At 33.7% G+C, this 19,762-nt stretch overlaps 1 protein-coding gene and 1 long non-coding RNA gene across 48 annotated transcripts in view; one reads left to right on the plus strand and one right to left on the minus strand.

Annotated features, from left to right (window-relative positions):
- The window catches only part of LOC147831840 (uncharacterized), a 68,896-nt gene extending 49,584 nt beyond the window's left edge, over positions 1-19,312 (minus strand). Inside the window, exon 1 of the long non-coding RNA XR_015520061.1 lies at positions 19,139-19,312. This is a non-coding gene — a long non-coding RNA (uncharacterized LOC147831840). The remainder of the gene's footprint in view (positions 1-19,138) is intronic.
- mapk10 (mitogen-activated protein kinase 10) overlaps positions 1-19,762 on the plus strand; it is a 135,019-nt gene that overhangs the window by 108,595 nt on the left and 6,662 nt on the right. For 22 of the 47 annotated variants that reach the window (XM_087300197.1, XM_087300174.1, XM_087300172.1 and 19 more), the window contains 3 exon segments: positions 1,883-1,906; positions 5,822-5,885; positions 6,954-7,031. In XM_087300197.1, the coding sequence (XP_087156323.1) occupies positions 1,883-1,906; positions 5,822-5,885; positions 6,954-7,031 (166 nt within the window). 47 annotated transcript variants of the gene reach the window in all.

A 19,762-nucleotide genomic window follows, 5' to 3' on the forward strand; every position in this document is an offset into this window, starting at 1 on the left:
GATCTGCAAGGAGGAATGGCAGAGGATCCTCAAATCCAGGTGTGAAAACTTGTTGCATCTTTCTCAAAAAGACTCATGGCTGTATTAGATCAAAAGCGTGCTTCTATATACTCAGCAAAGGGTTCTGCACTTTTCTGTCAATATGGCATAGTGTGAGTACATTGATGAGGAAAAATTAACTAAATGATTTGAACTAATGGCTGCAATAAAACAAAGAGTGACAATTTTAAGCTGGTCTGAATACTTTCTGTACCCTTTCTTTCTTTCTTTCTTTCTTTCTTTCTTTCTTTCTTTCTTTCTTTCTTTCTTTCTTTCTTTCTTTCTTTCTTTCTTTCTTTCTATCAACATCAATATAAATGTTAACTTTGTTTTAGTCAAATAGCTGGTAATATTGACATATGTTTTTATGGAATCTATTATTAGGCTGGTTTGTGTAGCAAGCCAGACTACTGTTATCCTATTTTTCTTCTGAGACTAAAAAACAAAACGCATCTCCTCCTAGAGCTTTCGAGCTATGACCACCAAACTCACACCAAACCTTCAAACTGGTCTGACTCGGTGTGCTATATCTTTTCCAACTGATCTGACTTTCGGTTTTCTGAAAAACATCCCGGGACCGTCGGAAAAATCCCATTGACTTAACATTGGACCAGACTTTGTGACCTCATAACTCTGCATCAGACTGTCACACAGACTTCTAACTGGGCTCATTTAATTCAGACTACCTAAATGCCAATACCTGATGAGCTTTTAACTTTCTGGCCACGCCCTAGTAACCACTTTTGGGACCCTAGAAACTGTCCCATAGACTTCCATTCAAAAGACTGTCGTTGACTTTACATTGGATCAAACTTTGTGAGCTCATAACTCTGCATTAGACTGTCCTACAGACTAATGGCTGAGCTCATTTAACTCAGACAACCAAACTACGAATAACTGACGAGCTTTTAACTTTCTAGCCACTCCCTAACAACCAGATACTGCACCCTAGCAACTGTCCCATAGACTGCCATTATAGAGGCATTGATATTATAGAGAGATTGATATCGTCATGCTGTAGTGTTATAGCAACATGCTAATTATGATTAGCTAAGTACTTTAACATTCTAGAAATGCTTAATATCTATCTATCTATCTATCTATCTATCTATCTATCTATCTATCTATCTATCTATCTATCTATCTATCTATCCATCCATCTGTCTATCCATCTATCTATCTGTCTATCCATCTATCTATCTATACTTTTTAAAACTGTTTAAACTAAATAAACTATTACCAACAGGCTTTCACAAGCCAGCCTCAAAGTTTGTCACGACAAACTTTAATAATCTAGTTTGATTTATAATTACATAATACTCTTTCATTATTATTACTATAAATTGTACATGTCAAGTAAACCGTTTGCAATTATTAGCTTGGTTTCCTCCACCATGTTGCATTTGTTCAGTTTGTAAATGTTCATGGTTGATTCTGGGGACCTTCATCAGTTTCAGAGGACACAAGGAGGGATTAAAAAAATAAAAGAAAGTTGTCCTGATCTTTTTATATTTCTGCGTGTCCCCTTTCTGCACGTCTGTACTGTTTCAAAGGGATTTCAGAAGTCTGGTTTTCTTGTTTTAGAGAGTCCCAAGTACAAAACCACAACAGCAACCATGTGAATCAAACAGCATAGCTCGCATTTCTTGTCTGCAATTGTGTGTGTAGATAATAAAAGATGTCATTTTATGTGAACGTACACTACTTTTTTTCCTGCTGATCAAACAAATACTGATATGATATTGAGTATAGCACGTAGTTTGTTTTAATAACCCATGAGCATGGTTATGATTAGTGTGATTGTTTTCTCCTTCTCTCTGGTGTTTCTCTTTCTCTGATGAAGGCCAGGAATCAGCAGATATCGATGGTAAATAAAGACCATTCCACACTTAGGAAACTCAAATCACTCACACACCGACTGATGTCTACAACTCGATAGCAGAAAAAAAAATCATTATAATACATTTGAGCTGATTTGACATTGTTAATATTTGTGTGTTTGTGTTTGTCTGAGTCTCTGTACTGTGTACTAATATCTTAGAATGTATTGAAAGTTATTTAATTAATTATTTTAATAACATTTAGTATTAGAATACACTGCAAAAATGCTTTTCTTAGTGTTTTTGTTTTTTTCAAGTCTGAATATCTAAAAACTTGAGAAGCATTTTCTAGAGTTTTTTACTTAAAGCAGGCAAAATAATCTGCCAATGGGGTAAGCAACATAATCTATTTTTCTCTTTTGGAATAAAAGTATTTTGCTTACCCCATTGGAAGATTATTTTGTCTAGATAATGCTTCTCGATTTAACAATTTTTAGATATTTGGAATAGAAACAAGACAAAAAAATATAATAATAAGCAAGAAAAGATTTTTGCAGTGTTCAATATAGTCGAATGGCGAGTATAGGATTAAACTGTAAATTTAATATAAATGTGCCAAATTAAATTTTCTAACTTAAATTCTCAAAAATTTGTTTGGTGATGATCTTAGTATTAAATAATAATAGTAAAAAAAAAAACTATGACCAAATCTAAAAGACTATAATTGCTATAATTTATAATTGCTTTTGAAATGTATTTTTTGGACTGCTTTTTAAACAGACTCCCTTCATTTTGATTATTTTAATAATATAAGATTTAATATCAGAATAATAAAACACATTTAGATTCAATATTATAAGTGACAATTAAGTAGCCGTCATAAAAAAAATGTCCAAAACTGTTAAAATAACAAACAATCTGCTTACTTTTACACTGTAAATATTGTAATTCTTGTTGCCTTAATTTTTTTAGTTTACTCAAATGAACTTTTCTAGTCATTTAATCAACTACTAATTAAAAATACTGAGTTAAACTTTCTATAACTGCTTGAAACCTGATTAACTTATTATAATAATTTAAAGCAACATAAAAATAGTTGTTTTGACTTTGCCAGTATATTTTTTACTGTGTACATAGACTTACATGGCAAAAAAGCTCACTCATTTTGTGAAATTAAAATATAATAATATAAACAAATTAAATATAATATATAATATAATATAAATTATAATATACAACATAAAATAAAAATTTTATTATTTGTGCACTTTTAAGCAACCCTGCTTTCGCATAATGTTTACTCCAACTTAATTTACTCCACACCAATTTACTCCAACTTAATCTCTCTCTTTTCTGTTTATTTCTCTTATACCTTCCTAAATCTCTAGCTTGTCACAAAACCTAGTGAGCTCCCTAGCTAGACAGCATTTTTGCCAGTGACACCGGGGAATTTGAAACAACAAACCTCATGTGAATAAAAAATGCTCAAAAACACTGCTGAGGCTTTGATTGTTCAAATGATGCACAAAATGCAGTCTAGTTAGGCTGCTTGCTAGGATTTGAGATGCGGCGGTTGTTTCTGTCCCTGTCTTAATCCTAATCCTGACTGCAGACATTACTCTGCATTTCTGTCTTACTAATGCTGGTGTTTGGTCCTTATTTACTACGTTTTTACTGTTGAACATGTCAGCTGCATGTGCCAATGGTTGTAACACTTTGCATTACAGTGTCCATGTTATTTTATATACAACATATACAACAAAAAACTATATGGACAAATCAAAGAGTAATCTCATAGACACCTGTAATTAACATATTAATAACATTACAATATGAACACTGTAATGTAACGTATTAACCGGTTATGCAGGTCCTCATACTGTATATAGTGCTGTTTTCTAATCATGTAATAATAATAATCCTGATGAAATGCATTACAGTACATCGAATAAGTGACTCTGCAGCTGCAGAAATGTGGCAAGCTCTTTTAACATTTATTCCTCATTCCTATTTTCATGTTTTAGCAACAAAATCTATGCCAATAGGTACTATTATGTATAATATAGTATTTTTATAGACACTAATTCTTATTATTTAGGCACTAGTACCTCTAAGATTGTAGTACATATTCATTAGATAGTTGTTACAAGGCCCATACAGAATCTGCGTGCGCAAAAATCAGCCAAATTTTAACCCATCTTTGAGTCTATTTATTTACTTGTGTAAATGTGTGTAAATTTATATTTATTCAGTATTTAAATTATTTTCAGTAATATTATTGACTAGTATGAAAATGTTTATATACTTTATTTACAATACAGTTTGTAAACTAATAGTAGATTATATGAAAGACTTGTTTTGTTTACCAAATATGTGGATCTAATTGGCTTGTAAACATTAACTAAAAGTTAAAAAGTTTTTATAGTTTATTTCATATATTAAGTTTTTAGTTTAAATACTTCCACAATTGTTCTGGATAAATCCACAGATATTTTACAAAATTCTGCGTAAAAATAGCAAACAATGTCCACAGAGTCTGTTATTACTTATTAGTAATAACTAGCCAGTCTAGCCAGGATGTATTATAATAGTTTTCTGCAAGTATCTAATGAATATGTACTCATATTTAATAATTAATAGTTTAAAATGAATCATGTAACTAATGAAAAAGTACTAGTAGTGTATAATATAAAATGAATAACTACCATAATCTAATGGGTGAGTCCTAGCATCTAATACATGAATATAAATTGAATCTATCTATAAGTACCAGTCACTAATGGATAAGGACTACTATCCAGAACTACTATCCATTAGATACGACCTGTATCTAATGAACCAATTTCTATAGAATAATTATAACAAGTGCCCAACAAACAAGTACTAGCATAATATAAATGCATACAATATTTAATAGAAGCTTGTATCTAATGAAAGTATCTAAAAGTACTAGTATTTAATAAATATGTAATAATCTAATGAAGGGGTAAGATAATTTAATGAATAAGTAATATAATTGAAAAAAATTAGTACTAATGAATAAGTAATAATCATTAGACAGTAGTACTTACTCATTAAATATATTACTTATTTATTAGATATTATTCCATATTTATTAGCTACTAGTACTTATTTAGTAAAATATATTACTTTTTGATAATTATTTATCAGATACTAATTATTACCTATCAAATATAAATAATATAATCGAATGAAGAAGTTATAGTATATATATATATATATATATATATATATATATATATATATATATATATATATATATATATGCGCATGTATGGATTTAATGAATACGTACTCTAATCTAATGAATAAGTATTATAAGAAGTTTATTAATAAGTAGTAGTATCTATTGTATACGCATCTCATCAATTTGCAATATAATTTAATAAATAAGTATTAGTATCTAATGAATAAGAAATATGGTTTGATGAATTAGTGATAATATTTTATGAATATGTAATTTATTGAATGAGTAATATTATCTAAGTATTGAATAAGTATATGAAGAGTATCTAAATAAATAATAGCCTCTAATAAATAAGTACTAGTATCTAATGAATATGTAACAGTATCCTTAAAGTAAGCACAAGTGTGTGATTACTATTACTCATTAGATTCTAAGTACTATTAAAATGTCATTAGTCAAGGAACTAATAAATATGAGTAGTAGTATTTAACTAACGAGTACTAGTATGAAAAAAATAGCTAGTAAACAAGTACAGTTTAAGGCTTAATGTTAAAATGGCTTGCCACAATAGACATCCTGTAATTAGACACTACCTATACTGCCTGATTTGTAAAGCATGAATTAAAATACCTTTTCTGTATTTATGGTTAAGGACAAGCGATGATATGTTAACTGAGAAGGCATTTTTCTTGTTTATGATTATGTTGTGGTAATAATTAAACCTGTTCCTTTCTGTCTGTGTCTCATTTCTCAGCCTCCTCCACAGATCTATGATAAACAGCTAGATGAGAGGGAACACTCTATTGATGAATGGAAAGGTAGGTCTTGGTTTGGATCTCTGCGCTTACACATAACTCACAAATCATGCATACTGTTTGCACTTAGATGCTTCTATTAAGGTTTCTATCAGCTTAAAGTGATATTTAAAGGCTTAACTAGGTTAATTAGGTTAACTAGGCAGGTTAGGGTAATTAGGTAAGTTATTGTATAACGATTGTTTGTTCTGTAGACTATGGAAAAATATATAGATTAAAATGGCTAATAATTTTAAACTTAAAATGGTTCATAAAAACTAAAAACTGCTTTTTATTCTAACCGAAATAAAACAAATAAGACTTTCTTCAGAAGAAATAATATTATCAGACATACTGTAAAAATTTCCTTGCTCTGTTAAACATCATTTGGGAAATATAAAAAAAAAATTTAATTCGAAGGAGGGCTAATAATTCTGACTTTAACTATATATACACCGCAATAACAAGCAATAATATATCAAACAAAAATAAGAGTACTTATCATACTACAGGAGTAAGAATGACTAAATTTCATACAGAAATAACAGCGCAATTTGTGCGTTCAAATATTCATGTTTATTTATTTATTTATGATGGCGTGATGACATTTATTTTTATCTTTTTATTTTAGTCTTACATAAAAATGCTGTTTTCAAATGAAGAGTTTGATCAAGGAATTACGAGAACTGAAAGGCTACAGTGCTTCGCGTTTTCTTCATAATTTCTGACTAAAATCTGGAGAAAAGGTGGATTGGATTAATTGTTGGTGTAAATTTCTGACGAAATATTTTTGACGAAATTCTGAAGTTTTTTGACGAAATTCTGACATGAATTAAAATAGTTTTTTTTTTTTGAGACATGGTGTATATTAGTAGTTGTATTTAAAAAAAACACACACACATTATTATTAGTTTTGTATGTGCTGCATCCAAACAAGCACACAGAAAAATACTGATCTAAATCTAAGTGTTCATTTTAACCTTGTCTTGTTTGTTTTTGTCTTTTGGTTTTTAAATACCCAAAAGTGTTTTTGAGTTGATTAGATGTGCAAGCGTGCTCATTTCTCTTCACCTGTTTCTCTCTGCGGCTCAGAGCTCATCTATAAAGAGGTGATGAACTTCGAGGAGAGAACAAAGAATGGTGTGGTGAAGGGACAGCCCTCTCCCTCAGGTACTCTCTGTGCATAAGCTATGCTTCTGTAAGTCAATTTAAAGTGATTTCAGCTGTTTATGAGAAACCCTCCCATTGTGACTGCTTCATTTGTCCCTGTCCCCCCTCTCATCTCGTCCGTGTGACACAAACAAAGTGTTATTACGTGATGGTTTTTCTTGATGTTGTTTAATCTGTGTTATGAAGAGTGGTGTTGTTTGTTGTAGTGTTAATTTAAGATGCTGTAAGCACTTTCTACCACTGTACAAAAACAAAACTCTACTAAACCCCGGCCACAAAGACATTTCAACACTAGCTGGGTTTCCATCACCCTGTGTCAATGCACATTTTGAAGTTTCGCATGAGAAACGAGTGATAAATATGGCAGATTTGGAAAAACAAATCCCTTAAATTGTAAAAGAAAAGATGGACACAGGCTTGAGGTCGTTATGGACTTAGGGTTAATGTGTACAATGCGAGATAAAAAAGCATTAAATGAATCACGCAAATATCACACCCACACGACTCATCTCTTATATTTATACACACACACACACACATATATATATATACGCATATTGTTGCTATTTTTGTTATTATTAGTAGTAAATTGCTAATTAATTTTATTATCAAATTTTCTACCATTTGATTTATATTTGATTATTATATATTTTTTCAATGTAGTGTACAAAATTAAGTAATGACATAATATGAATTTTGAAGTTCAAATGGGCTGCAAAAATCAACAACAAAACAAAAATTTCAATATTTGCTAAATTAGTGCTTCATAATAAATGCTTTGAATAGGGGTTCACCTTTAAAACGTTTTAACTTTAGCTGACCATAAATCCGTAATGATATATGATATGATATTTTTAAAATACATGCTTTTATCCTAAATATGGTCTTCTGGAGTTAAAGAAGGCTAACATCCTTATTTTGTTTTATTTATTTATTTTTTTTGCATTGGATGTAATGCTGAAATAGGGGACTGTCCTGAGAAAATTGGGACATCCGATGACCCTTATGGGTCACTAAAACAGGGCTATTCAATATTCTAATTGGGCTACAGCCACCCTGAGCCCCAGTTTAGCACCAGCGTCACAGTTTTTTTTTTTTATAGTTTTTTTTTGTTGTTGTTGTTGTTTTTATTAAAGTTTTTTAAAATAAAGTATACAAATGACATTTACTCAGAATTTTTACAATCACAAAAAAACGCTGAAAAGAAACAAATAAATAGAAAATAATCATTGATAGAAATTATAATAAGACAAAAATAGTGGTAGCTTAAAAAAATAAAAAAAATAAATAAGAGAAAAATAAAAAAAAATTGAAAGGGGGAAAAAGAAAAAGTAAATAAACAAATAAACTCTAATATAAAGGTATTAACTACAACAATGATAAAGCCCCTGACAGCCTTTCAAAGATCAAGTATGTACGTTTCGATTAATGCCCAGGTCTGTTGGAAAAGGTCTGATTTTAACTGCCAATCTGCAGTCATTTTCTCAAATATAAATATCTGTTTCAGCTTTTGTGTCCATTCTGTCAAAGTAGATTGGCGGGTCTTCATCCAGTTCACTGTAATTATCTTCCTAGCTGTTATTAATAATATATGTAGTGCAAATAGGTGAGACTTACGCAATTGATCAGGGGGGAAAGCCATCAAGAAAAAAAATACTGGGTGCATTGGTATGTCATATCCTAAAACTTTACTAATCTCCCAGTTAACCTCCTGCCAATACACTTGTATTTTGTGACATTCCCAAAATATGTGAACATAGTTCCCCACTTCTCCACAATCTCTCCAGCATTATGATACTTGCATAGAAGTATTGAATTTGGCGACCACTAATGGAACTCTGAAAAACCGCAATTTCAGTTTCCAATTGAACTCCTTCCACATTTGACTGCTTATACCCAGTTTGTGCATATTTGTTCCCACATTTTATTCTCTATTATAGTGTTTAACTCTTAATATATCAAAAGAAATTGGGAATTAGAGTCGTCAGATTTATCCTACATTAATTTTCTATTTAAATGGGCTTCATTGTCGTCACTGTTTTAGTAAACTGAAAGGAACACAAATTATCGACGAGATAAAGCATAACACAAAGAGGCATTTCCCGCGTCATAGCGCAAATTAATTCTTCAGCCAATCAAGGCCCCCCTTCTTCCGTGGGCCTAGCCATTATGTTAATCTGGCCCTGCACACAAACACATGCTTTAGTCAGCAATGGCCATGCGATCACTTATCCATTGATGCAGGAAAGTATGTAAAATTATAATTTTCGTAAAATATAAAAATATTTGCATACTGACCACCAGAAAAAATACCGATCACAGATATATGTATATATGTTTACATATCTATGGCTCCGGATGGCCAGTCCTCCACCTCACCTTGGTCCCAACATTTATTTCAAAGGAGCCCTACCCTGTACTAAAATGGCGGCTGTATTGACGCATTCCTTCCAATAGACAACAATAACGTAGGCGACATCTAATGTAAATACCTATGCACAAGACTAATAAGTTTTCTTTATTTACTATTTACACACTAGATATGACAAGAACTTCAACTTTAAAACACAGTGGCGCTCAGTGTCATTCCCAAAGCAGTGGACAAATCAGATAATTTGATCATCATTGATCAAATCTGAGATGAATTCAGATTGTGAATTGCCTCTAACGACTTGAAGGAAACGCATTTAAATTTGCATTTAGGAATTTTTAATTAGTTTGCAAATTTGTAAAGATTAACTTTACATTAAGTTGGAAACTCAGCTATTGATTGACAGTAGGACTGCACGATATTGGAAAAATCTAACATTGTGATTTTTTTAATTCTGTGATATATATTGCGATATGAATACAATTTCACTAGATGAGTTAAGTATAAACTATTTGGAAAGAATTGACAATTTTATATTGATTGGAATGATTCTATAAAGGAGTGCGTAAAATATAAGAAACAAATCTACAAGCACAGATAAATACAATAAAATAAAAAAATACAAATTAAATAAACAATGTTTTATAAATAATTCAATAAAGTTTATCAATATTCATGTCAAAGTTACAAAAGGTACAATTTCTCATGCCTGAATGCTTTTAAAACCCTCATACAGTCACAGGCCTCAAAAAACGAACTATGAAACGATAAATTATAATGCAGACTCAACATTACGTATGCACGTGATGTCCCTATTGCGAATGATCACATTGCAATATTGATGCTAAAAAGATGTATTGTGCAGCCCTAATTGACAGGGAGAAATAGTTTCTGATTGGCTAAAAAAACAATAGGAGCCTCCTCTAGAGGTTAGATTTTATTTATGGTATACCTAAGAAATGCTTACAGCATTTTTTAATGAATAGCTCACCTAAAAATGAAAATGTTTTCAGTAGAAAATTAATAATGATTGAAACATAATTGGAAGTCAAAAGAACCAAAAACATACAGACAAAACAAATTTATATCCTTGGCATTTGGCAGTACAATTTTTGGGTGAACTATCCCTTTAAAAAAAGCATTTTATGACATTGTATTTAATACAGAACATTTTCTAATTGACCCTTTGCTAAGCCCCACCTTTAAAAAATAGGTATGTTTTAAAATATTTTCTCAGAGGTACACTTACATGACAAAATTTATTTTGTATTAGGGTTAGGCGATGTTGACCAATTTGGCATCATATGATGTCTAATGTGAAACATGGCGATGGATGATGGCATCGTCATCATGTGAAAAGCCGGGGGTGGGGAGGGGTTGTTTGACAGAGTGCGCGCGACGTGTCTGAAGAGCGAGGAGGGATCGGGGGATGAGAAGGGTGCGCGACTTATTTGAGGACCGGGAGGGAGACGCGCAATTTATAGGAGATTATCACTCGCTTGTGGGCATTATGAGTCCCGCAAATGCATAAAGACTCCCTGAAATTCCAGGAGACTTGAGATGTCTGAATATCACGTTTAACAACCATAGTTTAGACACAATCCAGTGGTACATCCTTGATAAACTGTCCACTGCTCTCTGAAGCTCAGAGGAGAGCATGACAGTGTGAGGCTGTGTCTGGTCACGTAATGTGCGTTTTCAGCGGACGGAGGGCTGTTCAGAAATGCTAGGTAAAACACGGTGTGGATGTGGATAATATTCATTCTAAAATCCCATTTTAGCACTAAGACGTATTAGTGTAAATGGGGCCTAAGTGTGTATTTTTCGCAAGCGGGTTTGCGACGGAGGCGGGGCAGAGGACCGATAGACGATGCCATTGACCATCGCCGATGGCAAAGGATCAGCGATGCCGGCTCAGCATCTATTGTCTATCTGCCATCGGCGATGGACAATGGCATCGTCTATTGGTCCAACCCTATTCTGTATAATCCCTGTTCGTACAAATTTGTAAAAAGGACAAATAAATCTGTATTCTGCATGACAGCCCAGTAAGTGCCAATATCACTTTATAAAGAACGATTACGCATCTGCACAAACACAGTAGTCCATTATTGTTGTTTTAGATGTCAAATACTTTTGCATGACTAAACATTTAATATGCATGTATAATCTCACAATCTTAACAAAATTATATTTTTATCATTTAGACCAGGGATGTCAAACTCAATTCCTGGAGGACCGCAGCCCTGCACAGTTTAGTTCCAACCCTAATTAAACACACCTGATCAAACTAATTGAGTCCATCAGGCTTGATCGAAACCTACAGGTAAGTGTGCTGGAGCAGGGTTGGAACTAAACTGTGCAGGGCTGCGGCGCTCCAGGAATTGAGTTTGACTGCCCTGATTTAGATAATGGTGTCACTTTCCAAATCTTGCACTTCTAAACATTTGTATAGTTAGCATTTTCAGAGCCCTAAAATGCTGCTGTCATTTAAATGAACAGGCAAAACGGAAAAAGAAATGTATCACAGAATAACGTAAACTCACCCTTAATTTGTATTATTTAACATATGAAATAGTTCTTGAAAATCAATACATTTAGGGTGCTTTCACACCTACACTTTATTTTCGGAACGTATCTTGTTTGCCCAGTTAGCGCGGTTCGTTTGGCATATGTGAACAGGGCAATCGCACTCTGTTCCGCGCCAAAGTAATCGCTCCGAGATCGCTTGAATGAGGTGGTCTCGGCTCGATTGAAACGAACCCTGGAACGGTTCGATTGTAGTGAGAAAGCGATCCGATCCGAGCGCGGTTGTATCACTGTGTTTTATGAATATGTAATAGGCATACGGCTATAAAAAAAGAATTAAGAATGGGGTGGGAAGTTTCGCGAGTCTCCACATGCCTGCAAACGAGTGATGATCTCCCAGTAATCTCGCGTCTCCCTCCAGGTCCTCAAATAGGCATCGTCGCGCACCCTTCTCACTCCTCCCCACCGCATCTCTACTCAGACACGTCGCGCGCGCGCGCGCACACCCTGTCAATCACCAACAAACCACCACCTCTCCTAACAGCTGAGCGGGACGCTGCAAAATAAACCCTGACACTCTGACCAATGTAAGGAGAATTTACTCACACGTGACTTGTTTTAGCTCTTTTGGTCCGATTACAAACTTTGCAGTGTGAAAGCGAACCGCTCCAAGAGCAAAGAGCAACAATGTAACAATTGTAATCTCTGTTTCGGAACAACTGAATCGATTCACAGGTGAAAGCACCCTTACTTGAGAAATGATTATCAATGCTATGTTATGCTCGAAACAAGAAAAGACATCAGTAAATAATAAGTCTTGTTTGAAATCAAAACCTCACATAAACAAAGGGGTGGAGCCTAGCAAAAGAACTATATTTTCTCATAAATGATGTAAAGAAAAATGTTACAGGAATGTAAATGTATACAAATGATGGATTCATTTAATGTTTGAGTTTAAATCTTTGCTAAAATGATGCGAACTGATGTGCATTTTAATGCTTATCAATGTATATGTATCTGATTTCATATTGTTTATCTGCCACTGTATATGTATACTTGTTTCATAATTAAGGCTGGAGTCCATGAAGTCTGATTTTATAAACTCGCAATAATAATAATAATAATAATAATACATTTCAGAAAACTGTGAAATGTGTCAAGCAATTGGCCGGCTTGAAAAATATGTTAATTTCCTCATTAAAAAAAAGGCTTTTCTTTGAAGTTTGTGGGATGTTCATTTAGCCCGCAGTGTGTTGGTTTGACCTGTAGGGGCAGTGTGTGTGTGTTTATATGCGTTCCTACAGTATTGATGCGGTGTTGCATGTCTGCAGTCCTGCAGCATTGAGAAGGTGACAGACAGTCACACCAGTTCCAATTCTTCATGTTTTACCAGCGTCGCTTTTACTTATTAACATTCAAATATGTAAATGGTGATCTTGGTTTCTAGCTGCTTGGTGTTTTGGGACATTGCTGGGATCTTTGAATTCGTTTTGCATGTGTTGTCCGTCCGTTTCTGGCCTCATTTCCTCTCTCTCTCTCTCTCTCTCACACGCACTCTCTCTCTCTCAGTCCATCTCCCTCGTTGTAATTAAGTGCTTGTGCTGAAGAAAGCAGTCGCAATGCAGCTCTGTATTTCACAGTAGTGTGGGTTAGTGTGCTCGGATATTCAGGTCAGTTCAGTATAACGATATAGTGTTTACAAATGCTCATTTATCATTTCAAAGCAGCTTTATGAAGAATACTGTTAGATATTTCCACAAGGTCTATGAAGTGCACAAAAAAAAAAAAAAAAAAAACTTACTTGGTATTTCTCTTTTTTTATTGCTAATATCTAAACCTAAAGATATATTTAGATGAGAATTGAAGAAATTTATTAAAATCCACATAAAAACTCATAATCATAGCTCATACAGTTTAACGAATTTATTATGATATAATTAAATGAAATTCAAATTATTATACTGTTTTAAGTAGGTGTGTAACAGATCACAGATAATCTGTGATCTGTACGAATCACAACCCACAGTTCTGAACACACGTGACCCACAGATTGACACATTTTTTCTTATTTGTAGATTAATTCTAAATTTGTGACGATTGCAGAGAAATCGCCTCTGGCGTCATTCAAATCACATGTATGAAAGCATTTAGGCTTTCCTGTACATAATAATGATGACAGAAAAAGTTGTGGTGGCTTTTTCGGGATGTGGTGGGTTTCTTATGTTATTAAAGGTGTTTTCTAACACTACTTGTTTAGCCTGCATTAATGCATTCATTGTAAAGCTGCACGGTTAATCATTAAAAGATCAGGATCTCAACACCCACGCCACAAATTATAAATGATGGTGACATGCATATGTTTATTAATCCTAATGCTGTGTTCACACCAGATGCGGTACGTGCAGATTCGCGTACAAATAGGCGCATGAACATTTTGAAGTAAATATTTGCACGTCAAATCCGCTTCATTGAGCAATAGACGCTGATTCACGTCATGGGAAGGGCTTCTGTCTGCCCAGTGACTGTAGCTTCATTGCTAAATGGCTAACATGGATAGATAAAATCCTTGATATTTATGGCAAAGATTTAAATCACCGTCATATGCAGTAAACTTGACGCTCAAAAATAAAAGCAATTATATTATTTGATCAATAGGTGGCGACAACCAGCCATCAAAAATATGCCACTGAATAATTCTTTAAAAATGATACGTCTAGCAATGAAACATGAAGTTTTATGAGTGAATAACTGAATCATTTATTGAAAATGAGACTAAAAATAAATATGTAATATGTATTGAAAAATAAATAAATAAATATAATAATATTTGTACAAATTATAATGTTAGATTTATACATTTACTGTCCTCAGCAACAGTAGTAGTAACAGTGATTTTTTTTCTTTTTTTTTACAGCTGATTATTTCTTTATTTTATTTTTAATAAAATTACAGGTTGTAAGTTCTATTTGTTAAAACCAAGAGTCTTGCAGTGCTGTTTTGGAAATAAATGGAAAGCAAATTACATTTGTCTGCTCCCCTTTTTGGCCAATTAAAAAAAAAGGTCCGATCCATGACAAAAAAACAAAACAAAAAAAAAAACATAATGTGATCCGAAGTGTGTGATTTGTGATTCATTACACCACTTATTTTATGTACAAATTAAACTGTTTTTATCCCTTTAGAGAATTTGATTTTCCAATGAATGTATCTTATGAATGTATTCATAAAATAAAATATACATAGTAAAAAAGGGTTTAACTATTTATAAAACTACATAAATATTATGTAAAAAAAAGTTTTTTTGCTGCAATAGAGAAATAAATAAAAATAATTTATTGAAACAAATTAATATATATATATATATATATATATATATATATATATATAAGTAGTAATAGTAGTGGTAGTAGTAGTAAAATAGCAAAAACATTAGTACTCTGGCAGCTCTATATCTGGTTATTTTCCACAAACATTGATCTTGTTCCTATTAACCAGCTGGAAATCTATTGACGGATGAGAAATCCTGAAGACTGCTGTTTATAGATGTCCTGCGTGAGGCGTCCTGTGCTAAACAGTGATTCAGTGTGTTTAGTTAAACCCGCAGAACCATACCAGGGTTAAAAATCAATGCCGGCTATAAATCCTCCTTCGCCCCCTGTTTTATTACAAACCTGGGAGATGCAGCGCTTTAGGAAGCTCCGTCCTGCAGTGTAAGCTGGAGATTGATGGAGGTCTGGGGACGCAGAGGTACAGCGAGGAGGACAAATGGAGGATTCAGACACTCACAGCAGAAACTGACTATTTTTATAAATGAACAGACACTTTATACAGTTGAAGTCAGAATTATTAGCCCTGCTAAAGTATTACCCCCCCCTGGATATTTTTTCCCCAATTTCTGTATAGCGAAGAGAAGATTTTTCTAAACAATAGTTTTAATAACTCATTTCTAATGACCGATTTCTTTTATCTTTGCCATGATGACAGTGAATAATATTTGACTAGATCTTAAAATGTTCTTTAAAGACTTAACTAGGTTAATTAGGTAAGTTAGGGTTATTCAGCAAGTCAATGTGTAATGATGGTTTGTTCTGTAGACCAGTGGTTCCAAAAGTGTGGGTCGAGACACCCTGGGGGGGTCAAACTGCAGTTAGAAGGGGTCCCATGGTGACTTCAAAAAATCAAATAAATTTGATTAAACTCTTAGTAGAACCATACTTTTCTCATATATCATACAAAAAAAAAAGTAAAAAAAAAAAAAAAAAAGTCTTTAGATTTTTTTTTTCCCCAATGGATTGCAACCCCTGAGTGATTTCGTTTTTTAAATTAACAAGACAGCAAATAGCATTAGCTGCAACAAATTTTTTTAAGTACTATGATCATAGATATATACATTAGATGTCGCCTGGCCTATTGTTGTCTATTGGACGGAATGCGTCAATAGCGCCACCATCTTGCTACAGGGTAGCGCTCCTTTGAAATGAATGTGGGACCAAGGTACAGTGGAGGACTGTGGCCATCCAAAGCCAGAGATATCACATATACACATATATCTATGATCGGGAGTTTTCCTGGATGTTAGTATGTAATTTTTTTTCTAATTACGAAAATTATAATTTTACATCACTTTTCTACATTGATGGATCAGTGACCGCACAGGCATTCCTGACAAAAAGCTTGTGTTTGTGTCTACAGAAATTTACTATTCACCCTCCCTGTTAAATTTAAGCTAATCCATGTCCTGAAACACACCTCCTCTCCTGCTTTCACTTCTCATACTGACGGAGGGAGCGATTCGTTTGTGAATGAATCCCGCGAACGACTCTTTCACTAACGTTAGCTGACAATAATACAAGTTTCTGGCAGCGCAGAATCCCGTTTTCATATTTCTTTTGCATTGTTTGCTGATTTTATTCAACAAAACTAGCATAAGCAGTGTTTGGTGCGAGTTGATAATAACTTCACATAATAACACCGTCTTGACTAGTGCGGTTGAATGACATTTGTCCTGGGAGCACTGTACCATTGTGGCGGCGCTATTAACGCATGCTAAGGGTCCCTATGCGATATCTAGTGGCGGTCTCTAAAATTAAACAAATACTGTACTTGTTGTGTTCAATCATTGTGCCGTTCCTTATTAATTCTTATCATTATGCAAATTAAACAAATTGATAAATTACTATGAAAAATACAGGGTATTGTCAATATGCTTGTGTTTATATAGGCCTATTGGTGTGTATATTTAATATTAGTATATTTATAACCACCTCTGAGGATAGTGGGGGTTGTGAGTCCATGACATTGTTATTTTGAGGCGGTCATGGGCTCAAAAGTTTGGGAACCCCTGCTGTAGACAAACATAAAAAATAAATACAGCTTAAGGGGGCTAATAATATTAACCCCACAATGGTCAAAACAAATTAAAAACTGCTTTTATTCTAGCCGTAAAAAATAAAAAAAAATAAAAATAAAAAAAAAATCAAATAAACTTTCTTCAGAAGAAAAAAAAATTAAATACTGTGAAAAATCCCTTTCTCGGTTAAACATCATTAGGGAAATATTTGAAAAAGCTAGGAGGACTAATCATATTGACTTTTAACTGTAATGTTGTCTAATATGATGGGAGATAGTGTGAATTGTGGGTAATGAAAAAAAAAAACAGGTTAATCAGACGAATGGAGCCGTAGAGCAGAGCTTGGTAAAAACATTCTGCTCTTTTCATCTCTAAAATCTTATACCATTATACTTCATTTTTTACAATTAATTCAAATGTTCTTGATGATTTTAGATTATTTTTAATTTAATTATAATTACTTATATTTTTTCTTTTTTGTAGTTTTTAAATTTCTATTTGTTTTAATTTTTAATCGTGGACTTTGTTTTAATACATTTATTTTCTGGATTAATTTCAATATTAATATTGGGTATGAATTTAATATCAATAATACTGATGTTTTTATTAATCATTTAAATTAGTTTAGGCTGCAAGGTGATGCAGTGGGTAGCACGATCACCTCACAGCAAGGTCACTGGTTGGTGTCCCGGCTGGGTCAGTTGGCATTTCTATGTAGAGTTTGTATGTTCTCCCCGTGTTCACATGGGTTTCCTCCAAGTGCTCCAGTTTCCCCCACGAGTCTAAAGACATGCGCTATAGGTGAATTGGGTAGGCTAAATTGTTTGTAGTGTATGTGTGTGAATGAGAGTGTATGAGTGTTTCCCATACTCATACTGAAGCGGGTCAAAAAAAACTCTAATCAATACTTATATTATTGAACAACATCTTGTCTTCATTCATTAATTTTCTTTTTCGGCTTAGTCCCTTAATTAATCAGGGTTCGCCACAGCGGAATGAACTGCCAACTTATCCAGCAGTTTTACCTTCCAGCTGCGACCCATCACTGGGAATCATCCATACACTCTCATTCACACATATACACTACAGACAATTTAACCTACCCAATTCACCTATACCGCATGTCTTTGGACTGTGGGGGAAACCGGAGCACCCGGAGGAAACCCACATAAACACAAGGAAGACACATACAAACTCCACATAGAAATGCCAACAGACCCAGCCGGGGCTCAAACCAGCAACCCTCTTGCTGTGAGGTGATTGTGCTACCCACTGCGCCATGTGATGCCTATTTTTAATTAAATATTGTTTAATTATTTCTGTTTTTAAATATAATTTATAATTAATAATAATAATAAAAAACATGAATGTGCTGTGTGAAGAGTTCCGAGTAGTTTTCTCAGCTGTTTTGTGTAAATGTTCCTGTTGCTCTCTCACATCCCTCAGTGTGATGTATAACCAGTTCTCATATTTTGTTGGTCTGGCACAATATTAGAGCGAGAGCGAGAGCGAGAGAGAGAGTCTATAAAACTGACAGCAAAAGAAGCCATTGCTGTGCCAGTGTCACCAGCTTCTTCATTTCTCCTCGTTTTAAAGGCTAGCTTCTGCTTTCATCGTTTATCATGCTGTCATGTTTTCCGCTCACGCGAGAAAACTCACACGCGAATGTGGCCAATGTACTGTACTATGAACTTATTATAAATCATATTCACGGCACTCGCTGGGTATTAAAAAACGGCCTGCTTTTAAAACGAAACATGCAGGCCGTCAGTCAAGGAAATTAGCTTCTAATGTTATCTGAGGAAGCCGTTTAAGAGGTTATTTGCGTGTGTTGTTTATCAAATACAATCTCCTTGCCTGTTGTTGGACTGGCTAGAGCTCCCGATGAAGCACATTTGCTGAAGGGTTGGAGGATTTCTGGTTGGTGTATGGATTTATAAAGCAGTCAGTGCAACTCTCAAGTCATACCGGATGATGAAAAATTTTGACAATTTGTCCTTTCTTCAGAAGGACTTCACGTGAAACGAGAGCTACACCTAGTGGCGTGAAGCATATTTGCCTTTTTCTGAGCCAGTTCGGTCCACTGGAATAGCAGCAGGTTCAGTATCCTTTTTGTGGCATACGGGTTGAATGATGGTTTAGACAGGGATGTTTGCTAATGTTAGACAACATGAGATGTTCAGAGATGAAGATTTGTAATAATGCAGCTTATTTTGTGCAATTAGATATCAAAATTATCTCTGAAACTTTCTTAAGACTTCAGACTGGCAGAAAATAGCAAAGAATTGAGATTGTAAGAGATCAATAGAATTGTAATTGATAACAATATGATCATGTAACAATTATGCATCAAACTATGTATATATTTTAAATGTTGAATGGTAAATATTTGAACAGTAGTATTACTATCTTCTATTTATTATAAATATTACATTAATGACTTTTATTTACAATATGAATGTGTTCGTGTGTGTGTGTATA

Source organism: Danio rerio, chromosome 21, assembly GCF_052040795.2.
Source record: "Danio rerio strain M-AB ecotype USA chromosome 21, GRCz13ab, whole genome shotgun sequence".
Taxonomy (NCBI): domain Eukaryota; kingdom Metazoa; phylum Chordata; class Actinopteri; order Cypriniformes; family Danionidae; genus Danio; species Danio rerio.